General features: G+C 56.7%; 1 protein-coding gene across 5 annotated transcripts in view; it reads right to left on the bottom strand.

Annotated features, from left to right (window-relative positions):
• The window catches only part of CAPN5 (calpain 5), a 57,355-nt gene extending 37,166 nt beyond the window's left edge, over window positions 1-20,189 (bottom strand). The window contains exons 1-3 of one of the 5 annotated variants that reach the window (XM_019974829.2): window positions 20,002-20,189; window positions 17,889-17,962; window positions 3,470-3,695 (exon numbers count right to left, since the gene is read on the bottom strand). In XM_019974829.2, coding sequence (XP_019830388.2) covers window positions 3,470-3,634 — 165 coding nt within the window. In that variant the 5' untranslated portion in view covers window positions 3,635-3,695; window positions 17,889-17,962; window positions 20,002-20,189. Of the gene's footprint in view, window positions 1-3,469; window positions 3,696-17,888; window positions 17,963-19,280; window positions 19,297-19,842; window positions 19,956-20,001 lie in introns of those variants that run through there. The other 4 variants (XM_070803961.1, XM_070803962.1, XM_019974828.2 and 1 more) reach the window with 4 other exon arrangements.

The following is a 20,189-nucleotide window of genomic DNA, read 5'->3' as shown; positions in this document are numbered from 1 at the left end:
ACATTGGAGCTGAGAGGAGGAGGAGGTGTGGGCTGGGGCAGGTGCCTTGGGTGGGACTGCAATGGACCAGAGAGCCCACAGGAGGTGGGGCTTCCGAGCAGGACCGACTCTGGGTCCCTAGCATCAGGCTCGCTGGAGCAGGTGGTCGAGGGAAGGAAGTTTGTCATCTGCCTCCGGTGTGTCTAATAGCACAAGCACCTCAAGACTCTCAACCTCCAGATGCCAGGGGAAGGAAGAACTCCTCCCCATTCACGGAGCAGGCAGCCGAGGCCCCGGGAGGAAAGTGACGCATTCAAGGTCACACCTCTGGCTCCACGGCCAGCTTCCTCATTCCATTTTGGGAGAAAGAGGAGGGAGGCTGGCAGACAGGGAGGCTGACTGAGGAGATCCCCCAAGAGCAGAAAGGCCACAATACCAGACTAAGGATACCAGACTCACATCAAGAGAAGGAGCTGGGGGCGAGACAGGAGTGAAAACGGCTTCCCCCGGGCCTTCCAGAAAGTTGGGTTTTTGCTCTATTTGTAAACAGTCAGGTCACAGGACCCAGGAAGTGGAACTCCATAGCAACGTGGCTGCTTTGGGCCAAAGTTCCATCTCACTGGCCCAGGGCCAAACAGCTGGGAGTTAATGGTCACCCCACTGGGCTGGCCCTGCCACACCTACCCGAGGCAAGGGCATGGCTTCCGGCCCTTGGGGGCTACCAACCCTGTGTCCTGTGTCCTGTCTGTGGAGCAGGGCTACGTACACACGCCCATCCCTCACACCCGGGTCCACACCATCTCACCCCCTCATTGCACACCACTCAGCGGTGCCTGGCCCTGAGCTGCCTTCCAAACCAGAATTGACCCCCCACAACTGCTCCTGGGCCCCACTCTGTCACCTCCTTCTCAATACCAACCGCCACACGCTGCCTGTCACCCGCCTCCACATCCAGTCCTCGACAGGCAGGGCAGCTCTGTTCCTCCTCTTTGCATGTCTGTGGAGGACTGGGCACCACGCCCGGTGAGGAGGGCAATGCAGGGCAGTGTGCAAGGCAGGACTCCCGAACTGGCAGGCAGAAAGCCCAGAGAGGGCAGATGACTCCACCAGGGTCACACAGCAAGAGGTGGCTGAGCCCAGGCAGCCTGGCGTTTCCTCTTCTCACTGTATCAAGCCCAACCATCCCCAGCAGTGCTTCAGCAGCTTCCTTCCAGAGCCACAGGATCTAAAATGCCTGGGTGATGGCCAGAGGGCAGGAGAGGGCCAGGAGGTGGGCCACGAGGGAGTGGGGTGAGAGGAGGGCAGAGGGCTCCAGTGTCTCCCCTCCACCGAAAGCCTCACAAAGGCCTTTTGAGGCCGGCCTCCTTCCCCACCCACCCACCAAAGAGGAGGGAGGAGGCATGGGGGTTGGGGGTGCGCCAAGGACAGGAGTCCCAGGCCAGCCAGGAGGCGGCTGGGAGCTCAGAGAACCAAGGCAGTGCAACTCATGGTGTGGAAGTCCCTGGGGCACTAGGGAGGCTCTCTCTGGAACTGGGCAGGTGGGCCAGGGGAAGCAGGACTGCTGGGTCCCTGCCTGGCTCTGCTCCCGGCTCCCTGAGTGATCGAAGCATGTGCCCACCCTTCTTGGACTCAATTTCCCTACCTCATAAGTATCCTAGTCTAAGAAAACAGGATTTTCTGTCTTGGAAGGGACTTGAGAGCCCAGCCTATGAGAGGAACATTAAAAACTAAATTTCACTTTCCCCAAACGTCCAGGGGGCTGGAGGGAACTTCGTAAAGTGCAAATCTGCCCGTGAAAACGCTGTTGAGAATCTGGCCTGTGATTCCCGCTGCCTCAGAGCACAGCTGGCCTGGCTCAGCTCCACCAAGCCCAGGGCCCCGGACCTCCTCTCCCCTTACTCCCCCCTCCGATGCTAGTCCCAGATATGCCTGAGGACTTCAAACGCAGGTCTTTCTCACACCATACCCTCTCACCCTTCAGCTCTGCAATGCCTCCTGTGAGCACCTCTGAGTGCCGGACAGGGGGTCTCCCTGGCTCCAGGCACCCAGGTCCATCACTGTCTCCAGCACTGAGTCCCTCTGGTGTGAACAACTCTGTGTCACCGCCACGGCTGCGGGCGCTGAAGGGAGGATGCTCGTGGTGCAGCACGGGGGGAGGGGGACCTGGGGGTGGCCTTCAGCAGCCTCTCAGTCGTCACCCAGGCCCCTGGGGCACCCACTCTCACACTCAGGAATCATGGTTAAAGAGGACGAGTTCATGCCATGAGGCCAGATACTTCTGTTCAACACATTCCAGCCTCAGCGACCCAGGCCAAGACAGAGGGAGCCGCCAGCCAGATGCTCCATAATTCACCGATTCCAACAGAAATGATGACAGCTGTCTTATGGGTGCCAGGCCCCGTGCCAGACTTTCATGCATCATCTCTTTAAACGCTCACAACAACTCTATGCAGTACTTTTATTTTTTACTACCACTATTATTACTGATTAACCATCATAATAAAATGCTTTCCATGTACAGCAAATAACTATTTCAAAATCACTACAAAAATCACTGACAATAATCAGCAAAGTAAATTTCTTCTACTTGAATGTCACTCTAATCATACTAGAAAAACGTCACATCTGCATCACCTCATTTGTATCCCCAAAACAACCCTGGGTGGCAGAACAGAGGGCCCCATCTCCCTCATAAGGAAGCTGAGGCCCAGGGAGGCGGTGAGGTCCTGGCTGGGCAGTGGTGGCTACAGAATTGGGGGCCATTCTCCTGGCTCCCTTAAATTAAAAGACACTTGCTCCTTGGAAGGAAAGCTGTAACAAACCTAGACAGCATACTAAAAAGCAGAGCCATCACTTTGCTGACAAAGGTCCTTATAGTCAAAGCTATGATTTTTCCAGTAGTCAGGCCCAGATGTGAGAGTCAGACCATAAAGAAGGCTGAGCGCCAAAGAATCAATGCTTTCGAACTGTAGTGCTAGAGAAGACTCTTGAGAGTCCTTTGGACAGCAAGGCGATCAAACCAATCGATCCTAAAGGAAATCAACTCTGAATATTCATTAGAAGGACTGATGTTGAAGCTGAAGGTCTAACACTTTGGCCACCTGTTGCAAAAAGTCGACTCACTGGAAAAGATCCTGATACTGGGAAAAACTGAAGGCAGGAGGAGAGGAGGGCGACAGAGGATAAGACGGTTGGATGGCATCACTGACTCAATGGACATGAATTTGAGCAAACTAGCAGGTAGTGAAGGACAGGGCAGCCTGGCATGCTGCAGTCCATGGGGTTGCAAAGAGTTGGACACGACTGAGCAACTGAACAACTGGCTCCCTATGCAGATGCAATCTGACAGCAGGAAGGCCCTGCGTCAGCCCCTCCACTTTCTCTGTCACCTAGGGCCTCGGAGTGAGCCCTCCCAGCCATCCACTGTCCCTTGCAGGCTAGGTGGGTCTAGGCCTGCCTGTCTCAGCTCCAGTTCAGACCAGACACTGACCTTGGGCCGCTTCCACCTAACGGTGGGCCCTGGGCTGCCCTTATAGTAGAGCGAGTCGTCGGTGGCGGGGAAGTTGGGGTCCTCAAAGAGCACCTTCCTGCGCAGACAGGCCCGTTTCAGGGCTGAGTAGTTCTGGTTCTCGTAGGGCTTCACGCAGGAGAACATGGTGAATGCTGCCCCGGGAGGCGAGGCCGAGACGAGGCAGCAGAGGGCAGCTCCTGGGCACCTGGAAGGGCAGAAGATCAGAAGATCATCACTTCCTGAGAACTTGAGGCCCGCAGGACCCTGAAGGAGGTGGTCTCTCCCCACAACCCTGGAAAGCGGGCATCTTCATCCCCATTGTACGAGCCAGAATTGAGGCTCAGAGAAGGGGAGAGACCTGCCCGAGGTCACACAGCTGTTAGAAGCAAAGCAGGAAGAGGAATGACTGGCCTGACTCCACAGCCTGAATCTCATTTGTGATGCTCAGCGGTGACGCCAGGCCCATGGGCCAACAGGGTGCAAACACAATGGCGATCAGGGCTGCCTGGACGCACCCATGTCCTCCCTTTCTTTGTTCCACCAGCCTTTCTAGACCTCCCAGGCAGAGTCAGACTAGCGGTGATCCAGCAGCCCCCTGACTGGTGTCACACCCTCAGGAAGTGTTGTTAGTCGCTCAGTTGTGTGTGACTCTTTGCGACCCCATGAACTGTAGCCTGCCAGGATCCTCTGTCCATGCAATTCTCCAGGCAAGAATACTGGAGTAGGTTACCATTTCCTTCTCCAGGAGGTCTTCCTGACCTAGGGATCAAACACGGGTCTCCTGTATTGACAGGCAGATTCTTTATGTCTGTCACATGAGTGTATACTCCTCAGTTCTGTCTCATCACAACAAAGATCTGGAGTGATGGACATTAAAGCCCTCGGCATGTCACAGCTCTCGGGTCTTGGACAGACCGTGTTATAGCTCTCAGGTCTCGAATGGACCATGTTACAGCTCTTAGACAAATCAGTGTTACAGCTCCGTGTTACAGCTCTATTTTATTTAGATAATAACAGGAAAATCCATCCTCAAGGCGTGAGGGCATGTCGACCCAAAGACCGAAGAGAAGAGCGCCCCAGCGTGCTGGGTGGGGGGCGGCGGGGGGGAGCCCCAGCCCTTTGGCTCCTCTTTTTATTTGTTCCCCACCCCACCCCCCAGCCACCCCGGGCCTGCCCTATGTAAATTGGGTTAGCCAGAGTGTTGTTTGTTCTACCTGAGGTCCGACCTTCCTTTGTTCTCTTTTCACTGGCTTTTCTCTTCCTTATCTTTTAGCCACCGCCATTCTGGACTCCTTTTCCCTATTCTAACTACTTAACACGTCTAAGCCACCAGGGAAGCTCCCAGAGTCACGAGACCATCTCTGTCCTGTGTGGAAAACCCTCAGCCCTGGAGACCCCGCCAGCCGTCAATCAATCATGTAGCCTCCTCCCTCCAGGGCTCTGCCTTCTTAACCACACTTCTGGAATCAAGGTTTCCAGTCCCGCAGGGAGCACTCTCCTTAATCCTGGTGACCTTACCTCCCCTGAGGACCCTCAACCTCACCTTGTGACCTTCCAATTCCAAAGCCAGCCTCTCCCACACAGCCTCCCAGACCCTGTAGCACCTCACACACCTGAACAGTCAGCCTCCTCTTCCTGGATTTTGAGGGTGTCCAGCCAGCCTCTCCCACACAGCCTCCCAGACCCTGCAGCACCTCACACACCTGAACAGTCAGCCTCCTCTTCCTGGATTTTGAGGGTGTCCAGCCAGCCTCTCCCACACAGCCTCCCAGACCCTGCAGCACCTCACACACCTGAACAGTCAGTCTCCTCTTCCTGGATTTTGAGGGTGATTTCCAGCACTGATCCTGACCCATCTCCCTCTCTGACCTCCCTTCCCCCTAAATGAAAGTGTTAAGTCACTCAGTCGTGTCTGACTCTTTGCAACCCCGTGGACTGTAGCCTGCCAGTCTCCTCTGTCCATGGAATTCTCCAGGCAAGAATACTGGAGTGGGTTGCCATGCCCTCCTCCAGGGGATCTTCCCGACCCAGGGATTGGACGTGGGTCTTCTGCATTGCAGGCAGATTCTTTACTGTCTGAGCCACTAAGGAAGCCCCCTCAGGTGGTCCTTTAAGGGCTACACCAAGCCCAGGGGTTTGCTCACCTCCCCTGGCTGATGACCCTGATATCCCTGTGTTCAGTTTAGACCCCTCACCTAGGCCCTCCCAGATGAGGACCAGTGGGTCCATTTTTACAAGGGCCAAATCCCACAGCAGAGTCTGGGCTTGAGTCCACGTGCGGCCCCGACACAGAGCCCGACACAGAGGGTGCTGCACCACAAGCATCCTCCCTTCAGCGCCCGCAGTCCAGCACCCTAACCTTGCAGCTGTATGCTGACCAAACCCAGGAGACACAGACTGGACTGACATGGCCAGGAAAGGGCTCCGGGAGGGGAGGGAGCAGCAGCAAGTAAGTGCCCTGACAGATGCTGGGACAGCCAGGCACCTGACGGACAACCCCATCTCCGCCTGTGTAGCTCAGACCCCATCTGGCAGCTCCACGCCCCCCGGAACCTACTTACCATGGGCCTGCTCAGGGCAGCGCCATAAGCCCCACTCCCCAAAGACACAGGCCCCGACTTCCCAGCATAGCTGAGGGAAACCGAGGCAAGGCAGGCTGGCTTCTAGGGCAGACATGAGTTCGAGAGCACGACTGATGTGGGTGTCACTCCCAGCTGTACCCTTCGCCCGCCGTGAGGCCTTGAACAAGTCACTCAGCCTCTCTGAGTCCCCATTTTCTCACCTCCATATTAGGAACAATATTGCCTCAGTAACTGGAAGATGCCAGTATAACTGACCAAAGGCTGAGGAGACTGTTTAGCGGGCCAGAAAGAAGAGGAAGGAGAAGCAGACAAGCTCCCTCTCATTCTCAAGAGAGACCCTCATGTCTATGGCACCTGCCATGCGCAAACCACCTGGCTAGAGGTCTACATTTAGGATCCACTGGGTATGCCTTTCACTGTTGCCATCTTTCAGAAAAGAGAACTGAGGCTCAGTGCAGGGAGGCGACATGCCCAAGTTCCACGGCAGAGTCTGGACTTGAACCCATATCCTCTGACTTTGGAGCCTCCACCTTGGCCTGGTGACCCCAAAGTGCAGGAGAAAAGGGGGTGAATGCCAGGCCGGGCAGGGCTCACCCCACACACACCCTACTTATGAGGGGATTCAATGGAGAGGAGAGACAGGAAAGGAAGGAGGTGAGACTGGGCAGTGAGGGCGGAACACAGGTGGACAGGGAGAGCAGGGCCGACAGTCCCTGCCTGCTGAGGGTCGAGGGCTGGCTCGTCCTCTCCTCTGGGCCCGCAGCCACTTCATCTTCTGCCCATACATCGTACTGGGCCCGCGTGTGCCACTGCTGTGTGACCTCAGGCCAACCCCTCACCCTCTCTGGCCATCCCTCTACCTTTCACCCACCCTCCCAGCGTTGGAGGCCTGAGGAAAGAGATGTGAGCCTGGAGAGCCAGCCCCTGGGCTCTGGCACACAGCCACCAGGAGCGCCATTAGCATCCCAGTTTCCGGTAGGACCGGCTCAGGAAACAATTTAAGCTGCAAGAATTAGATCAAAGGAGCTGAAAGCAGGAGGAGCCCAGAAATCAGCTCCAGCAATTCCCGTGTTCAGAGCCCAGAGAACCCAGGGAGGAGGAGCGAGCTGGCCGAGGTCACACAGCCTGGCCGGTGGAGAGTGAGGGTTCTGGCCGCCCTCCAGGCCTCGCAGCGGCCAACACGCTGGGAAGGTTTGCTCCTGAGGATAGAAGGGAGGCACAAGCCGAGAGGGGAAAGCTCAGCCGGGCCCAGGGCCAGGAGATCAGGGCCCAGGCCTGGCTGGGCGGAGGGTCTGACCCAGTTCAGCCATCTCTCCAGCCTCACGCCTGCCGCCAGGCTGACCCTGGCCTCCTTAGCCCAGCCTCTCTGGCCCTGGCCTCTGCACAGGCTGCACTTCCCCCACTGCCCTCCTGCACCCTTCACCTGCCCCAAGGTCACCTCCCAGTCCATCCACTGGGTCAACACCCCAAGCCTCTGAGCTTTGTTCCCTCCCTGTAGTTCCAGGCATAACCACTGATGGCACAGATAAACCAGCCACCAAGAAAACGAGCTTCCAAACCCCAGCCTCTGCTTTCCGTGTCTGAGCCGGGGGCACGTCCTGTCTTCTGCAATATTACACTGTGTTGGAGGCACTAACAGGACAGCCCGAGCCTCCTAGCTGCCCCCTAGCCTGCCCTCTTCCCTCTGCCCCTGCCCGTCTCCCCGAGCCCTGCCCCCTCAATTCTCCACCTGGAGCCTAAGTTCCCACAAGCTCCTCGCAGACCACTCAGGGCCGTTGGACACACTGCTCCATCCACACGGGCACAGCTGGAGAGCTCCTGGTCGCCTGTCAAGAGTTGGCCCAAGTGCCTCCCACCTGCCTGACACTGTCCCTCCTTCCATCTCCACAGTCCCGGGACCCCGTGACAGCACCTGCTGTTTACCCCATCTGCACATGACTTATCTGCCTCCCAGCCTGCAGCCCTTCAGGACACAACCCACGTTCGGCTCCTCTCTGTGTCCCTAACGTCCAACCTTAGGGAGCAGGTTCAGTGAATTGGGGCTGAGTGCGCCGACACAGGTGATGCAGGAGGAATTCCTTCGCGGACGGGAAAAACAGGTTCAAAGAGGGGCCAGGACTCCCAAGGGAGAGCAGCTTGCCATATCAGAGCCGCACCAGCTCTAGGTCTCCTGAAGGCCAGGGTTCACTAGATGGAGCCTCTATCTCTCTCTCCCCTCCTGCTCCTGACTGTCCGGGGAAGATATGGCTAAAGCCCTGGTGCCCTGGTTCCCCTAAGCTGTGAAAGCTGCACAAGCCATGTTGCCTCTCTGGTCTTCATGGCCCTTGTCTGGGAGGAAGAGATAATGCACCAAGGCCTCTGGGAGGATCAAATGAGATAGGGCCGCGTGAAACAGGAACGTCACTTTCTGACTGTTGCGTGCTGTGCCCCCAGGGTGTCAGCGCGGCTGTCTGCAGCTCTTCTACAACGTGCCTCCCCAGACAGGAAGGGCACAACAGTTCAAGGTTTCTGTCCCCACGGAACATCATGGTCTAGTGCAGTCCACAGACACAGGCAGCACAGAATATGTGTCATTTCAGAGGTTCCAGCAAGAGGGACACAAAGAGGCCTTCACAAGGCCTGGGCCCAGAAGTCAGCTGTGCTTCGGGAGAGAAAGGCCACTCCAGGCAGAGGGAACCGCTCAAGCGAAGTCTCAGAGGCAGAGAAGCACCAGGCAACTCAGACACAGCCTGGCACAGTGGAGCCCTGTGGACGGAGACCAGGGGCGCTGACCTGGGTCAGAACAAGGGCACGGGACCCCCTGCCAGGGAGCTCAGAGAACGCAGTCTTCCAGTAGGTCATTTATCCGACAGCCACTCCTGAGTTTGAATCCCAGCTGCATGACTTACCTCTGTGTATCCTTGGGTAAGTTGCTAACCCCTCTGAGCTGCTGCTGTCAGCCCTTCCTGGTTCCAGTCTCTAGGGTGGCATCTGCCCTACAGGAGCTCTGTCTAGCTTCACCTTGGAAACGGTGTGTACTACCTTCCGGGAGGGCTGGCCAGATCTGCTGTCCCTGGACCTGCTGGAGGTGGTGGGGACAGGCCAGCAGTACATGGGCAGAGTAAGGGCTCATCTTGCAGCGGGCCATACAGAGCCAGCTGGGGGTGGGGGACCCGATACCACTGAGCCTTCCCTGGACAGTTCAGCCACTGCAGCCAGGGAGAAAACAGGGGAGAGTTTTAGTCTCATTTTTGAAATGAGGACATCAAGGAGCATGTACAAAACCTGCAGCCCGTCAGCTGGACCCCAGGCCTCCAGCCTTTCCCCAGCGTGCTCTGGCTTAGCACTGGGATCATTTTAGAGGGCGCTCGAAAATGCTTTGTGCTGTGCTTAGTCGCTCAATTGTGTCTGACTCTTTGAGACCCCATGGACTGCAGCCCACCAGGCTCCTCTATCCATGGGGATTCTCCAGGCAAGAATTCCCTGGAGTGGGCTGCCATTCCCTCCTCCAGGGGAATCTTCCCAACCCAGGGATCGAACCCAGTCTCCCGCATTGCAGGCACATTCTTTACCATGTGGCAATAACTGTCAGTAAGAAAGTTATTCCCTGCAAGGAGAACTCAGTTTGTCCAGCAAATCCTGATTCCCTCACAGCCCTTGCCCATTTACCTAACAAGAGGAGCCAGGCCCAGGCTCAAAGCAACAGCATCTGGCTAGAACTGAATGGATTTTTCTGTTGTTTTACTTTTTAAGATCTTTCCAGTTACCTTGTATTTATGGAGAGTAATACTGACTTTTCATACTGTTCATGCTTTTGAACTGTGGTATTGGAGAAGACTCTTGAGAGTCCCTTGAACTGCAAGGAGATCCAACCAGTCCATTCTAAAGGAGATCAGTCTTGGGTGTTCTTTGGAAGGACTGATGCTAAAGCTGAAACTCCAATACTTTGGCCACCTCATGCAAAGAGCTGACTCATTGGAAAAGACTGATGCTGGGAGGGATTGGGGGCAGGAGGAGAAGGGGACGACAGAGGATGAGATGGCTGGATGGCATCACCGACTCAATGGACATGAGTTTGAGTAAACTCCGGGAGCTGGTGATGGACAGGGAGGCCTGGCGTGCTGTGATTCATGGGATCGCAAAGAGTCGGACACGACCGACTGACTGAACTGAACTGAACTGAACTGAATACTGACTTTCCGTTTACAGTAAACACACGGTTTCCTTTGAAAAGTATCAAGGAAGAAGGAAATTGATTTCAAGAATCTAAGTTCCCAGTGGTGTAGGTGGGAACCTCAGAATTACACCACGCCTGGAGACTGCATTCAAGAGCTGTGTGGCAGGGGAAAGAAAGTCACACTACCTCTCTGAGCCGTAGGGCTTCCTCTGAGAGGTGGGATAACAGAGCCAGCACTCGGGGGCCCCAGGCCATTTGGAAAAGAGCAAGCTGGAGGACCCACAGTCACGGTTAACAAGACCTTTCAAAAGCTCTAGTAACTGACACAGCATGGGGCTGGCACAGGGTAGACAGACCAAGGGAACAGACCAGAAAGTTCCTCTGATTTTGACAAAAGGTGACATCACAGTGCCTTAGTGAAAGGATGATCTTTTCAGCTCATGGTGCTCAGTCGACTGGCTATCCTTGTGGGAAAAGCTTCGTTGTGACCCCAGCCTCACACCATACACAAAAGCAATTTCACACAGGCTGCAAATCTGACTGAAAGGTAAAACAACAAAGCTTTTTGAAGAAAACATTAGAAAAGGCATATCCACACAGTAAACAGACAAAAAGGAAAGTGCTCAACTGCACTGATCATCAAGGAAATACAAATTAAAGGCACAGTGAGATGCCATTATACCCTGATCAGAACGGCTGCAGGAAGAGACACACATACATACGCTCTCTCCCCCAAGTCCAGCTCTTCCACATTGCTGGTGGGAGGATCAACTGGTAAAACCTCTTTGCAAAACCGTTTGACCATATTAATTAAGGCTGAACAAATGCTTAATCACTCAGTAATTCTACTCATAAGTATACACTGAACAGAAACACATGCACATATTCACCAACAATAAAAAAAAGAAATACAAGAATGTTTAGCACAGAAGTATTTCTTATAGCCGAAAATTAGAAACAACTCAAATGCCTATCATCAGAAGAAAGGATGAATGTGGTGCTCAATGGAATATTACACACAGTGAAAATGGGCAAATTATTAAGCAATGCTGTGATTCCACTGATGGAAAATTGGAAAGCAGCCCTAAGTCACCTTTGGTGAGTACAAGGCAGGATGGTGGCTGCCTTTAGGGGTAGTGACTGGAAGGGGCAAGAGGGGGCTTCTGGGACTCCAGTAACACTGCTCCTTGATCTGGGTGGTGGCCACGTGGAACGGTCACAGAGCTGTATGTCTCTGATTTATGCATCGTTCTGTAGGTCAGTTGTGATTTAATAAAAGTCATAAACAGAAAAAGTTAGCGCAATATCCCAGGAAGAAGGGCTCGCTGAATCTAGTGACCCAGATCTCACCAGTTCTGGGTCCCTCGTAGCCCAGCCTGACAGACTGGACATTACATGTATGTAGGGTCCTGCCTGGCACCCAAGATGACCCAGGGGGTATGGAGCAGGGAAAGAGCCCAGGCTGGGTCAGAGTCCTGGCCTCTGGCCTTTTCACGCACAGGTGTGGGCCTCCTTCTCCGTCTCACAGGCCACTTGTGGCTTTGACCCTTGGAGTGCTCAACCCTAAGAGAGGACCCACAAGGTGGGGGTGGCAGGCCCACACCCCACTGGACACACAACTCCAAAGCTCCCTCTCTGAGAAGGGAGCACCAGCCAGCCAGGCACCATGCTCAGGAGCTGCTCTGGGCCCCGAGGCCAGGAACTGAGCTGAGGCAGGGCGGCAGTGGAGGTGCGGGAGGAGACCACAGGCCAGGCTGCGCGGGATCCCAGCCAGAGGTTCTGGAAGGGGATCAGGCTTCATCCCGAGCTGATGGAGCTGGGAAGGGTGCTGAGCAGGGGAGGGACTTGAGATCCACCTGCTGCCACACGGAGAAGGCACTGGGGAAGGACGAGACCAGGGCGGAAAAACCAGAAAGCAGGTCAGAGAGCTTGTGCGCTCATGTGTGGATGAGAGCAGACACGTTTCAGAGCTGGGTGGGAGGCAGACCCACCTGTCCCTGGGGACCAGCCTGTTGTGGGAGTGAAAGGGAGACCGCAAAAGGGCTCGCTGTGGGGGGGGGGGGTCCCTCCTCTGGGCCCCCATCCCCACACCCCTCCGTGGGTGCCCATGCTGCAGCATGGCTCGGCAGAAGGGGAGTGATCCAGGGCCAGCTGAAGGAGCCAAGGATGCCTGATAGGCTAAGCGCACCCACCCTTCCTCAACCTCCCACCACATCCCACTCCACGACACAGAGCCCCGGCCCCTTTGCCATATGACCAGAGAAGGGCCAAAGAGCTGCATCTTACAATTCCAGGAACAGTCAGTGAATGTTCTCATCTTCACTGGCATCCCTCTGGGCTGGTCCTGAGCTCACAGGAGAGGATCAGATCCCCCAGGCAGTCCAGTCCCCAGGAGGAGGGGCACAGGGGACAGAGGCAGAGCAAGACTAAGCAGGAAACACTGCGGTCAGGGCACCCAGAAGTCATGCAATAGGGGAGGGAAGGATGGTGGTGTCTCTGGGCTGGAAGGCTAGGCGGGGATGAGCAGGGGAGAGGGGCAGGATGCACTCCAGGTGGAGGGAGGGCAGAAGAGCCCCAGGTAACAGCCAGAAGGTGGGGGGCGGGGTGGAAGCAGATCCTCGGAGTGGGGAAAGCTAGCAGGACCGGCTCTGCAGGACATGGGCCTTCACTGGGGAAGCCAAGGGGAGATACGGAGGGTCAGATGCTGAAGCAGTAATGCGAGCCAAGGAGGGCCTCTTGGGAGCCAGGGCGGGGAAGCCCAGCGGCCAGGGAGGGGGCCAGGAGCCCCAAACCCTGGTAACTGCCTGGCTCTTTGCATGGATTGGGTTTTATCAACTGTTCACGCCCATTTATCCGACAGCCATTCCTGTTTCCCTTCTGCCCCACAAGCCACCATCAACACATCCCTCCATCCTACTGTGGTTGAACTTGGCCTCCAGGATCGCCTCCCTCCCTTCACCATGGGCCGAGGAACAATGGCAGGGCAGCGGGGAGAGCACAGGAGGAGGGTGAGCTGGCTCCGGCAGCAGAGCCGGGGGGCCAGGTTCCATGAGTCACTCCAGCCAAGGCTAGCTGAGCAGGCAGCATCGGGGCTGGGAAATCCTGTCTTTCTTCTCCACTGCCCTCCCCTTATCGTGTCTTTGTCTAATCCAGTCTCCACCCAGCTGCAGTGATCTTTCTAATACATAAACCTGACCAAATGCCCTGTGCTAAGGGATGAGGGGGCCTGGAGGGCAGGGCCAGGCATGCTGGGGGCGCAGAGCCTCTCGCGCTGGTCCTGGGGGACAGTGGTCCTGGGGGACAGTGGTCCTGGGGCACTGACGGCCTCTGCAGTGTATCTGGGGGGAACGTCAGCCTCGGGGTCAGCTCGCTGGGTGGCTCTGGCTGAGCCCCTGGGCCTTTGACCCTGCGCGGTCCCACTGAGACCCGGGTGTTGTGCAGACGGGGCTGGGAAGCCTCGGCAAACAGGTGAGATCCAGCCGGATCTGCCGGGCGTGGGCAGGGCCCCGAGAAGCTGGAAACCTTCCCGGGCAGCAGGCGGGCCAAGGTTCAGCCTCCAGCAGGGCAACCAGCTGGTTTGGGCACTGAAAGTCACTGGGTCTGAAACCCAGGCCACCACATCCTGGTGAGAAGATGCTGGAGAGTCGGGGGGGGGGGGGGGGGGTGCGGGGCACGGGGCAGATGAGCACCTACGCTGCTGCCCTTCTCTCTTCTACTGGGGAGAGGGGGTCACAGGTGCTGCTCACTCCACACAAGGGTAGCAGCCTGACTATAACGAGACTTGATCGGGTCACTGAAGCTTCCTCAGCTCTCCAGCACTGTGTGACCTCAGGCCAGCCCTGTCCTCGCCGGCCGGCCGGCTCTCACTGTTGAATGGTGGAGAGCGGACGCTTCTTGCGTTTCTCCAATGAGCTATGTTGTCTGTCACCAGAGCAGCCTCTTTTCCTGCTTCCTGCACAGGCAGTCTCGGCCCCTAGAACCACCTGCCACCAAAGCTCAAGGCTGGAAACCTGGTGGGGATGGTGCCCATTTCTCAGACTGGGAAACGGCTCAATTCCTGGGTCAAGCTCCTACATACCCTCAGAAATGAGCTCTACTCTTCTCATCACACAGATGAGCTCTGAGACGGAAGAGATGCATTCAGGACAGTCAGGGGCGCATCTCACACCAGAGTTCTGCTTTGCCTGGCCCAGCACACCCTCCCTCAAGCAAAGACAGTGACCCACTGATCAGCCCCAGGGAGTCCCAGTTAGCTGCGTGCTCCCATTCAGCCTTCACACATCCGCTCTGCTCTGGCCAAGGCGGCAGTGAGGAGTCAGACAGGGCCCAGTCCGGGAAGTCAGCCTGGTGGAGGACAGTGACCCCAGCACCAGGCGGAGAGAGCTCTCTAAGAGGACAGTGGTTCATTCAGATGGGGCTGGAAAGCCTCACGGAGGAGGCAGCATCAAAGCAGGAGTTCCAAGGGTGGGCTGCAATTTTTCCAGACAGAAGTGGAAGGTTTGGAGGAAGATGGAACCTTCTGGGAGGAGACAAACATTTAGGCAAGGCTGGAGGACAGGGCACAGGGGAAAGGAAGAAAGAAGGGGCTTGCAGGCCACACTGCCACAGCAGGGTCGTGGGGACCCTGAAAGACCAGCGAGGGTGCTGGGCTACTGGACAATTTACAAGACGGCTGGATGGAAAGGAGGCCAGGAGGCAGGCAGGGAGGCCAGGCTGCAGAAACGACCCCAGAGCATGGCCTTGGCTGGAGAGACCAAATGGAGACCCAATACTGGGGCGGGGTCTACAGCACACAGCCAGGCCATCTCCGGGAGGCTGGCTGCAAATCCTTCCTTGGAGGCACCATGAGGCTCCCCACCTCCCAGATGACAAACTCATCTCCTTCCGGGGTGAGCAACCTGTTGGCAGCACCTCTGGGCTCCACGTTCTGCTCTGCCCCATGTCACATTCTCGCCCAAGGCAGCCTTGAACGCAATGCCAGCTCCTTCTCCCTGTGCCCAAAGGGAAAATCAGAGCCTCAGAAAGTCCCGTCTGCACGCTCATCATCAGATGGGGAGACAGAGGCCCAGGAGGGGCACAACAGTTACCTTCCTTGTGCCTCAGGGCTCTCGCTCATCTGTAAAATGCAGTCTCCTGCTCTCTGGCCCAACCTGTCCCAACTCCGGCTCCCCTCATCCCTCTCTCCTGTAGGCAGGACTTAGCCCCAGTCAGCCTTGATGCACTCATCTGCAAAATGCGGCTCCCAGCCTGGCCCTCCCCAGTGATGGTGGGGATCAAGTGACCCTCACGACACTAGGGTTAGTGAATGCACTCCACTGAGATGCACTGAGATGCACTCCACCCTGGAAGGGGCTTCCCAGGGAGTGCCAGCGGTAAAGAACCTGCCTGCCGATGCAGCAGATGTAAGAGACGAAGGCTTGATCCCTGGGTCAGGAAGATCCCCTGGAGTAAGGCATGGCAACCCACTGTTCCTGCCTGGAGAATCCCATGGACCGAGGAGCCTGGGGGGCTACAGTCCATAGGGTCGCACAGAGTCAGACACGAGTAAAGCAACTTAACACACATGCAAGCATGCTGGAAGGCTTAACCTGACGGCATGTTAAGGATCCCGGGATGGGGTCTGGTCACTGGGGCAACCCCTGGGGACACACCAGCACACTGCCCCAGAGGTGCTGCAGCCCAGGTTCTGCCAGCCGAGGCCTCTAGGCTGAGGGTGACAGACACTGAGGGTGACCCCCTGGGGGATCTCTGAGAATGGGACCTGCGATGACACTGCAGGTGGCTCCTGTGGTAGGGTGAATGACGGGTCCCCCAAATACAGACTCCATAGTCCCTGGAACCTGCAAATGTTACCTTATACGGCAAAAAAGATTTTGCAGATGTGATTAAAGAACTTGAGATGGAGAGATTATCCTGGATTATCTGGGGAGATCCTAAAATAATCACAGGTGTCCTTAAGAAGAGGGCAGAGGGAGATGTGACTCCAAAAGAGGAAAAGGCAACGGGACTAGGGAAGTAGCGAGATGCGGTGATGGGGTCACGAGGAACACGGACAGCCACAAGGAACAGAGGCGGCCCTGGGGCCCCCAGAAGGAACTAGCCTGACTCCTTGACTTTAGCCCCTAAGACTCTTTTCAGACCTTTGACCTCCAAAACAGTAAGAGAATAAACCTGTGTTGTTTTAAGCCACTGTGTGGATGAGTGTGTCTCAGTCGGGTCCGACTCCTTGCGACCCCACGGACTGTCAGCCACCAGGCTCCTCTGTCCATGGGGTTTTCCAGGCAACCCACTGGAGTGGGTTGCCATTTCCTACTCCACTGAAGCCACTAAACTTGTGTTAATTTATCACAGCAGCGACAGGCAATGAATACGATGAATACAGCTCCTGTAGGTATGCAGCCTCATACCTCTCTCCTGCTGGAGGAACTGAGTGAGGATGAAGCTGTTACTCCTTGAACTGCTCCCAAGGAAAATAAAGTCACCCCAAACTTCAGTGTCTTAGTTACTATTGTTAGTAACAAACCAGTTGATTGCCCCCACCTCACCCTGTTGGCAGAAGTACCCAGCAGGGGGCTCTGAGGCTGGGGCTGGCTGATCAGGCCAGCAGACGGTCTGCCTTTTGTCCCCTGGGCTGCAAGGTCCTGAGGTCATCGGGGCACACCCTGACAGTGCTGGCCAGCTGGCTACCAATGTGGGCTTGGTCTGCTCTGGCCACCAGCCCCCTTGTCCCAGAGCTGACCACAGCCACCACTGTGGCAAAAAACCACAGTCCACACCCACAGGCCACCATGCCTCAGCCAGCAGCACCCTCCCTCACACCCGCAGCCTCGGGAAAGCCAGAGCCCCTGGAAACACAGCCCTGAGCAATTAGAACCGGGAGCAGGAACTCAGGCCATTACAGGCAAGCAAATGCTCACATTGCGCAATTTCCTACATCCAAGCCTGAAGGCTGGCTTCCTAAAACATCCTGGATTAGAACCCCAAAGGGACTTGGCCCATTTTGCTGTTAGCGAGCAAGGAAAGGCAAGGCCTGAGGCCAAAGCAAGTGAGGCAATCCCAGGGCATCACCATCAACCCAGGGAGGAGGAGATGCTGCAGAGTGGGGGGCCCTGAAGATAAGGCCCGGGGGGGTCGGGGGGAGGCTACTGCCAGTCAAGGAATGTTTTGAGTAGAAAGGAAAGGCATGAAGGGGCAGGTCTCTGGAGGGGCTAGAGGAGTGGAGTGGGGGGGTTTTTAAAGGCACTCAGAACACTAGAGTACATGGGAGGGCAGAGGAAGGCCGGGTGAGGCGAGAAGACCAGCAGCAGACAGATCTCCTGCCTGCCTGGCCCCGGAGAGCAAGCCCACCCACGGGAGTGGGTTGAGAGGGCCACAGTTTCCAACCACAGAAGCCAAGAGGGGCTTCCTCTTTCCTTTCACCCTTCTCCCAAAGTCGGCCCCTCCTTCCTCTGGGCTGTTCCTTCCCCAGGGAAGAAAGGACTAAGTGATGCGGTTAGTTATATGTTATTATAGTTATAGTTATTAGTTATAATGACGACTAAACACCATGTACTTTGTAATGCACTTTTAGTGATACAAATTAACTTCATCATCAACCCCCGAATCCCTACATTTAGGCAGCATTTATCCCCATTTCACATATGAAGAAACTGAGACTCACAGGGGAAGTTTCCTGCCTCAAGGTCACGTGCAGAGCCAGTCTCGGCTGGGAGGAAGCTTGACACATGTCAGGCCCTGCAGGTAGGAGAGGTCATGGAGGCAGGTTTTGCAGTGCCCACTGGGGGCTCCAAGAGGGCCTCCCATTCAGGCACCAGGGCTCAGGGCTGTCCCGGGAGCCTGCAGGGAAGTCAAGGGCAGAAGCAGCCAGAGACAGCACTGGTCTGGGACCAGTGTTCTGGACGTCACCCCCCCAACACACACCCCCCAAAACCCACAGGCCTCTCACACCTCATCAACTTCCCCAAACCTGCTCCACCGCCAGTGGTGGCCCCAACTCAGAAAGGGCTCCCCCAGACACCCTTCCCCATGCTCCACCCCTCTCCCATGGGAAGCCCTATCAGATCCCTCCTTGGGTGCCAAGCCAAGTCTGGGTGGGGAGCTGGGAAGGGGAGAGGCAAGGGGAAAGAGAAGGGGGCTTCTCCTTGCTCTGGCCCTCTGCTCACTGGCCTCCAGAGCAACTCGCCCACCACAGAGCCACACATCTGATGATCTAATGCCCTTTTTTGTCGTTGCTCAGTCCCTAACTCTGGTCCGACTCTTTGGGACCCCATCCACTGCGGCACGCTGCACTTCGCTGTCATTCTCGCCCCTACCCTTGGACCACATGCAGTTGCCTGCTTCCAGGCCTTCACTCATCTATCCCCAGGCCTGCAGTGCCCTGCCCTTTCTTTTCTGCTGGGTGAACTTTTCATCCTTCAGCACCCAGTACAGATGTATCCTTCACAGTGAAACCTCGCCCAGCTCCTGGGCAGGGGCGAGGTTTGGGTGCATTGGGTGCATTGGTGTGCAACTCTGGGCAGGGGCTTCCGGGTTTGACCCATCCGCTTCATCAGTCAGAAGAGAGGTTCCTCAGGGTAATGACCCCGCCTAAGCACCTCGATGTCCTGGCTTCCAGCTCTGGCCTGAAGCAGCAACAGCTGGGTCCACCCTGCCCCGCCCTCAGCAGGGAAAGCAGCCAGGCCTCCCCACCCCCACCCGGGGAACTCCAGACCGCAGCAAAGGCCAGGCCCAAAGACCCTGGGTAGGAGGGTCTCAATCCTTGCAGCAGAACAATAGTTCCCTCAGGAGTCCTCACCTAAGTATGGGTAGACTGAGCCCCACTCTCAAACTCCCTCTCTTCCAGGAAGTCTGCCCAGATTTCTCCCTCCCCAGAATCCTAAAAATAATTGACCTCGCACTTCTCTCTAGCTGCTAGTGCAGGGAAAGGATTCTGATTTGAGAGCCAGGCCAACTCAGGTACAAAATTCTGGTTTAGCAGTCCTGAGAGCAAGAGTAGCCTCCACCCTCTGAGCCCCACTCTCCTCAACCCTGTGGGGTCTGGGTTGACTCTCACCACAGGAAATGAAACCTGGAGAGAACTTGGCACCTGTTAATCATCCGTCCTGCTTCACCTCTGGAACCCTGGTGGGTCTCCTCCGACTCCCAACTCTGAAGGAGGGAAGCATGATCCGAGAAGCGCAAGACCCATTCTCCCCCAGTTCTGCCTGCCTCCCCGGCCCCCTCACACATACACCCAAGCCCTGCAGCCCAGGGAAAAGGCCCCTATCCAACCTGACAAGAGGATCAGGAAGGGAACCGGCTTTGGCCTTGCCCCTTTTCCCAAGCGGCCAGGGACGGGGGATGGGGAAGCACCCCGGAGGGGTTGTAGAATTGAAAGGGTGGAGGTCTGGGAAGGGATAGGAAAGGGAATCCTGAGGAAGAGGAGGGGAAGAGCCAGTCAAGCCCCGGGAGCTAAGCCCCCAGCTGGTATGAACTAAGAAAACAGCTCCGGAACACCCAGGTGCAGTGGGAAGACGCCCCTCGTCGCGGATGGGGGTGGGGAGAGCCCCGGGGGCCGGGGCGGATCCCAGGCGGTCCTCGCCCCTCCACCCCGGGGCCTCAAAGCCAGCGCTCACCTCTTTCCTCCCCAGCGGCGGGGTGTGTACCCCCACACCCACCGATTCGTGATCACAGGGCACGCGCTGCCCCGCAATGCACCCGTACACACACACCCCCGAAACACACATGAACACCCGCGCGCTCGCACACGCCTCCCTCTGCGCAGCGTCTTCTACCTGCCGCGCCGCCGCGGGTCCAGCGGATTCGGGGATGCAGCGCTCGGCGCCGGCACCGGAACAGAGGCTGGACCTCCCCCCACTTAGTGGCCTCCGGCTCCGGCCCGCGATCGGCTGGGGCTGGCCTGGGGCGGGGGCTCGAGCTAGGACTCCCTCGGCGGCCCGCCCGGCCCCGCGGCCTCCGCCCA

Source organism: Bos indicus, chromosome 15 (genome assembly GCF_029378745.1).
Source record: "Bos indicus isolate NIAB-ARS_2022 breed Sahiwal x Tharparkar chromosome 15, NIAB-ARS_B.indTharparkar_mat_pri_1.0, whole genome shotgun sequence".
NCBI classification, from domain to species: Eukaryota; Metazoa; Chordata; class Mammalia; order Artiodactyla; family Bovidae; genus Bos; species Bos indicus.
This window is presented reverse-complemented; position numbering and strand designations above follow the sequence as displayed.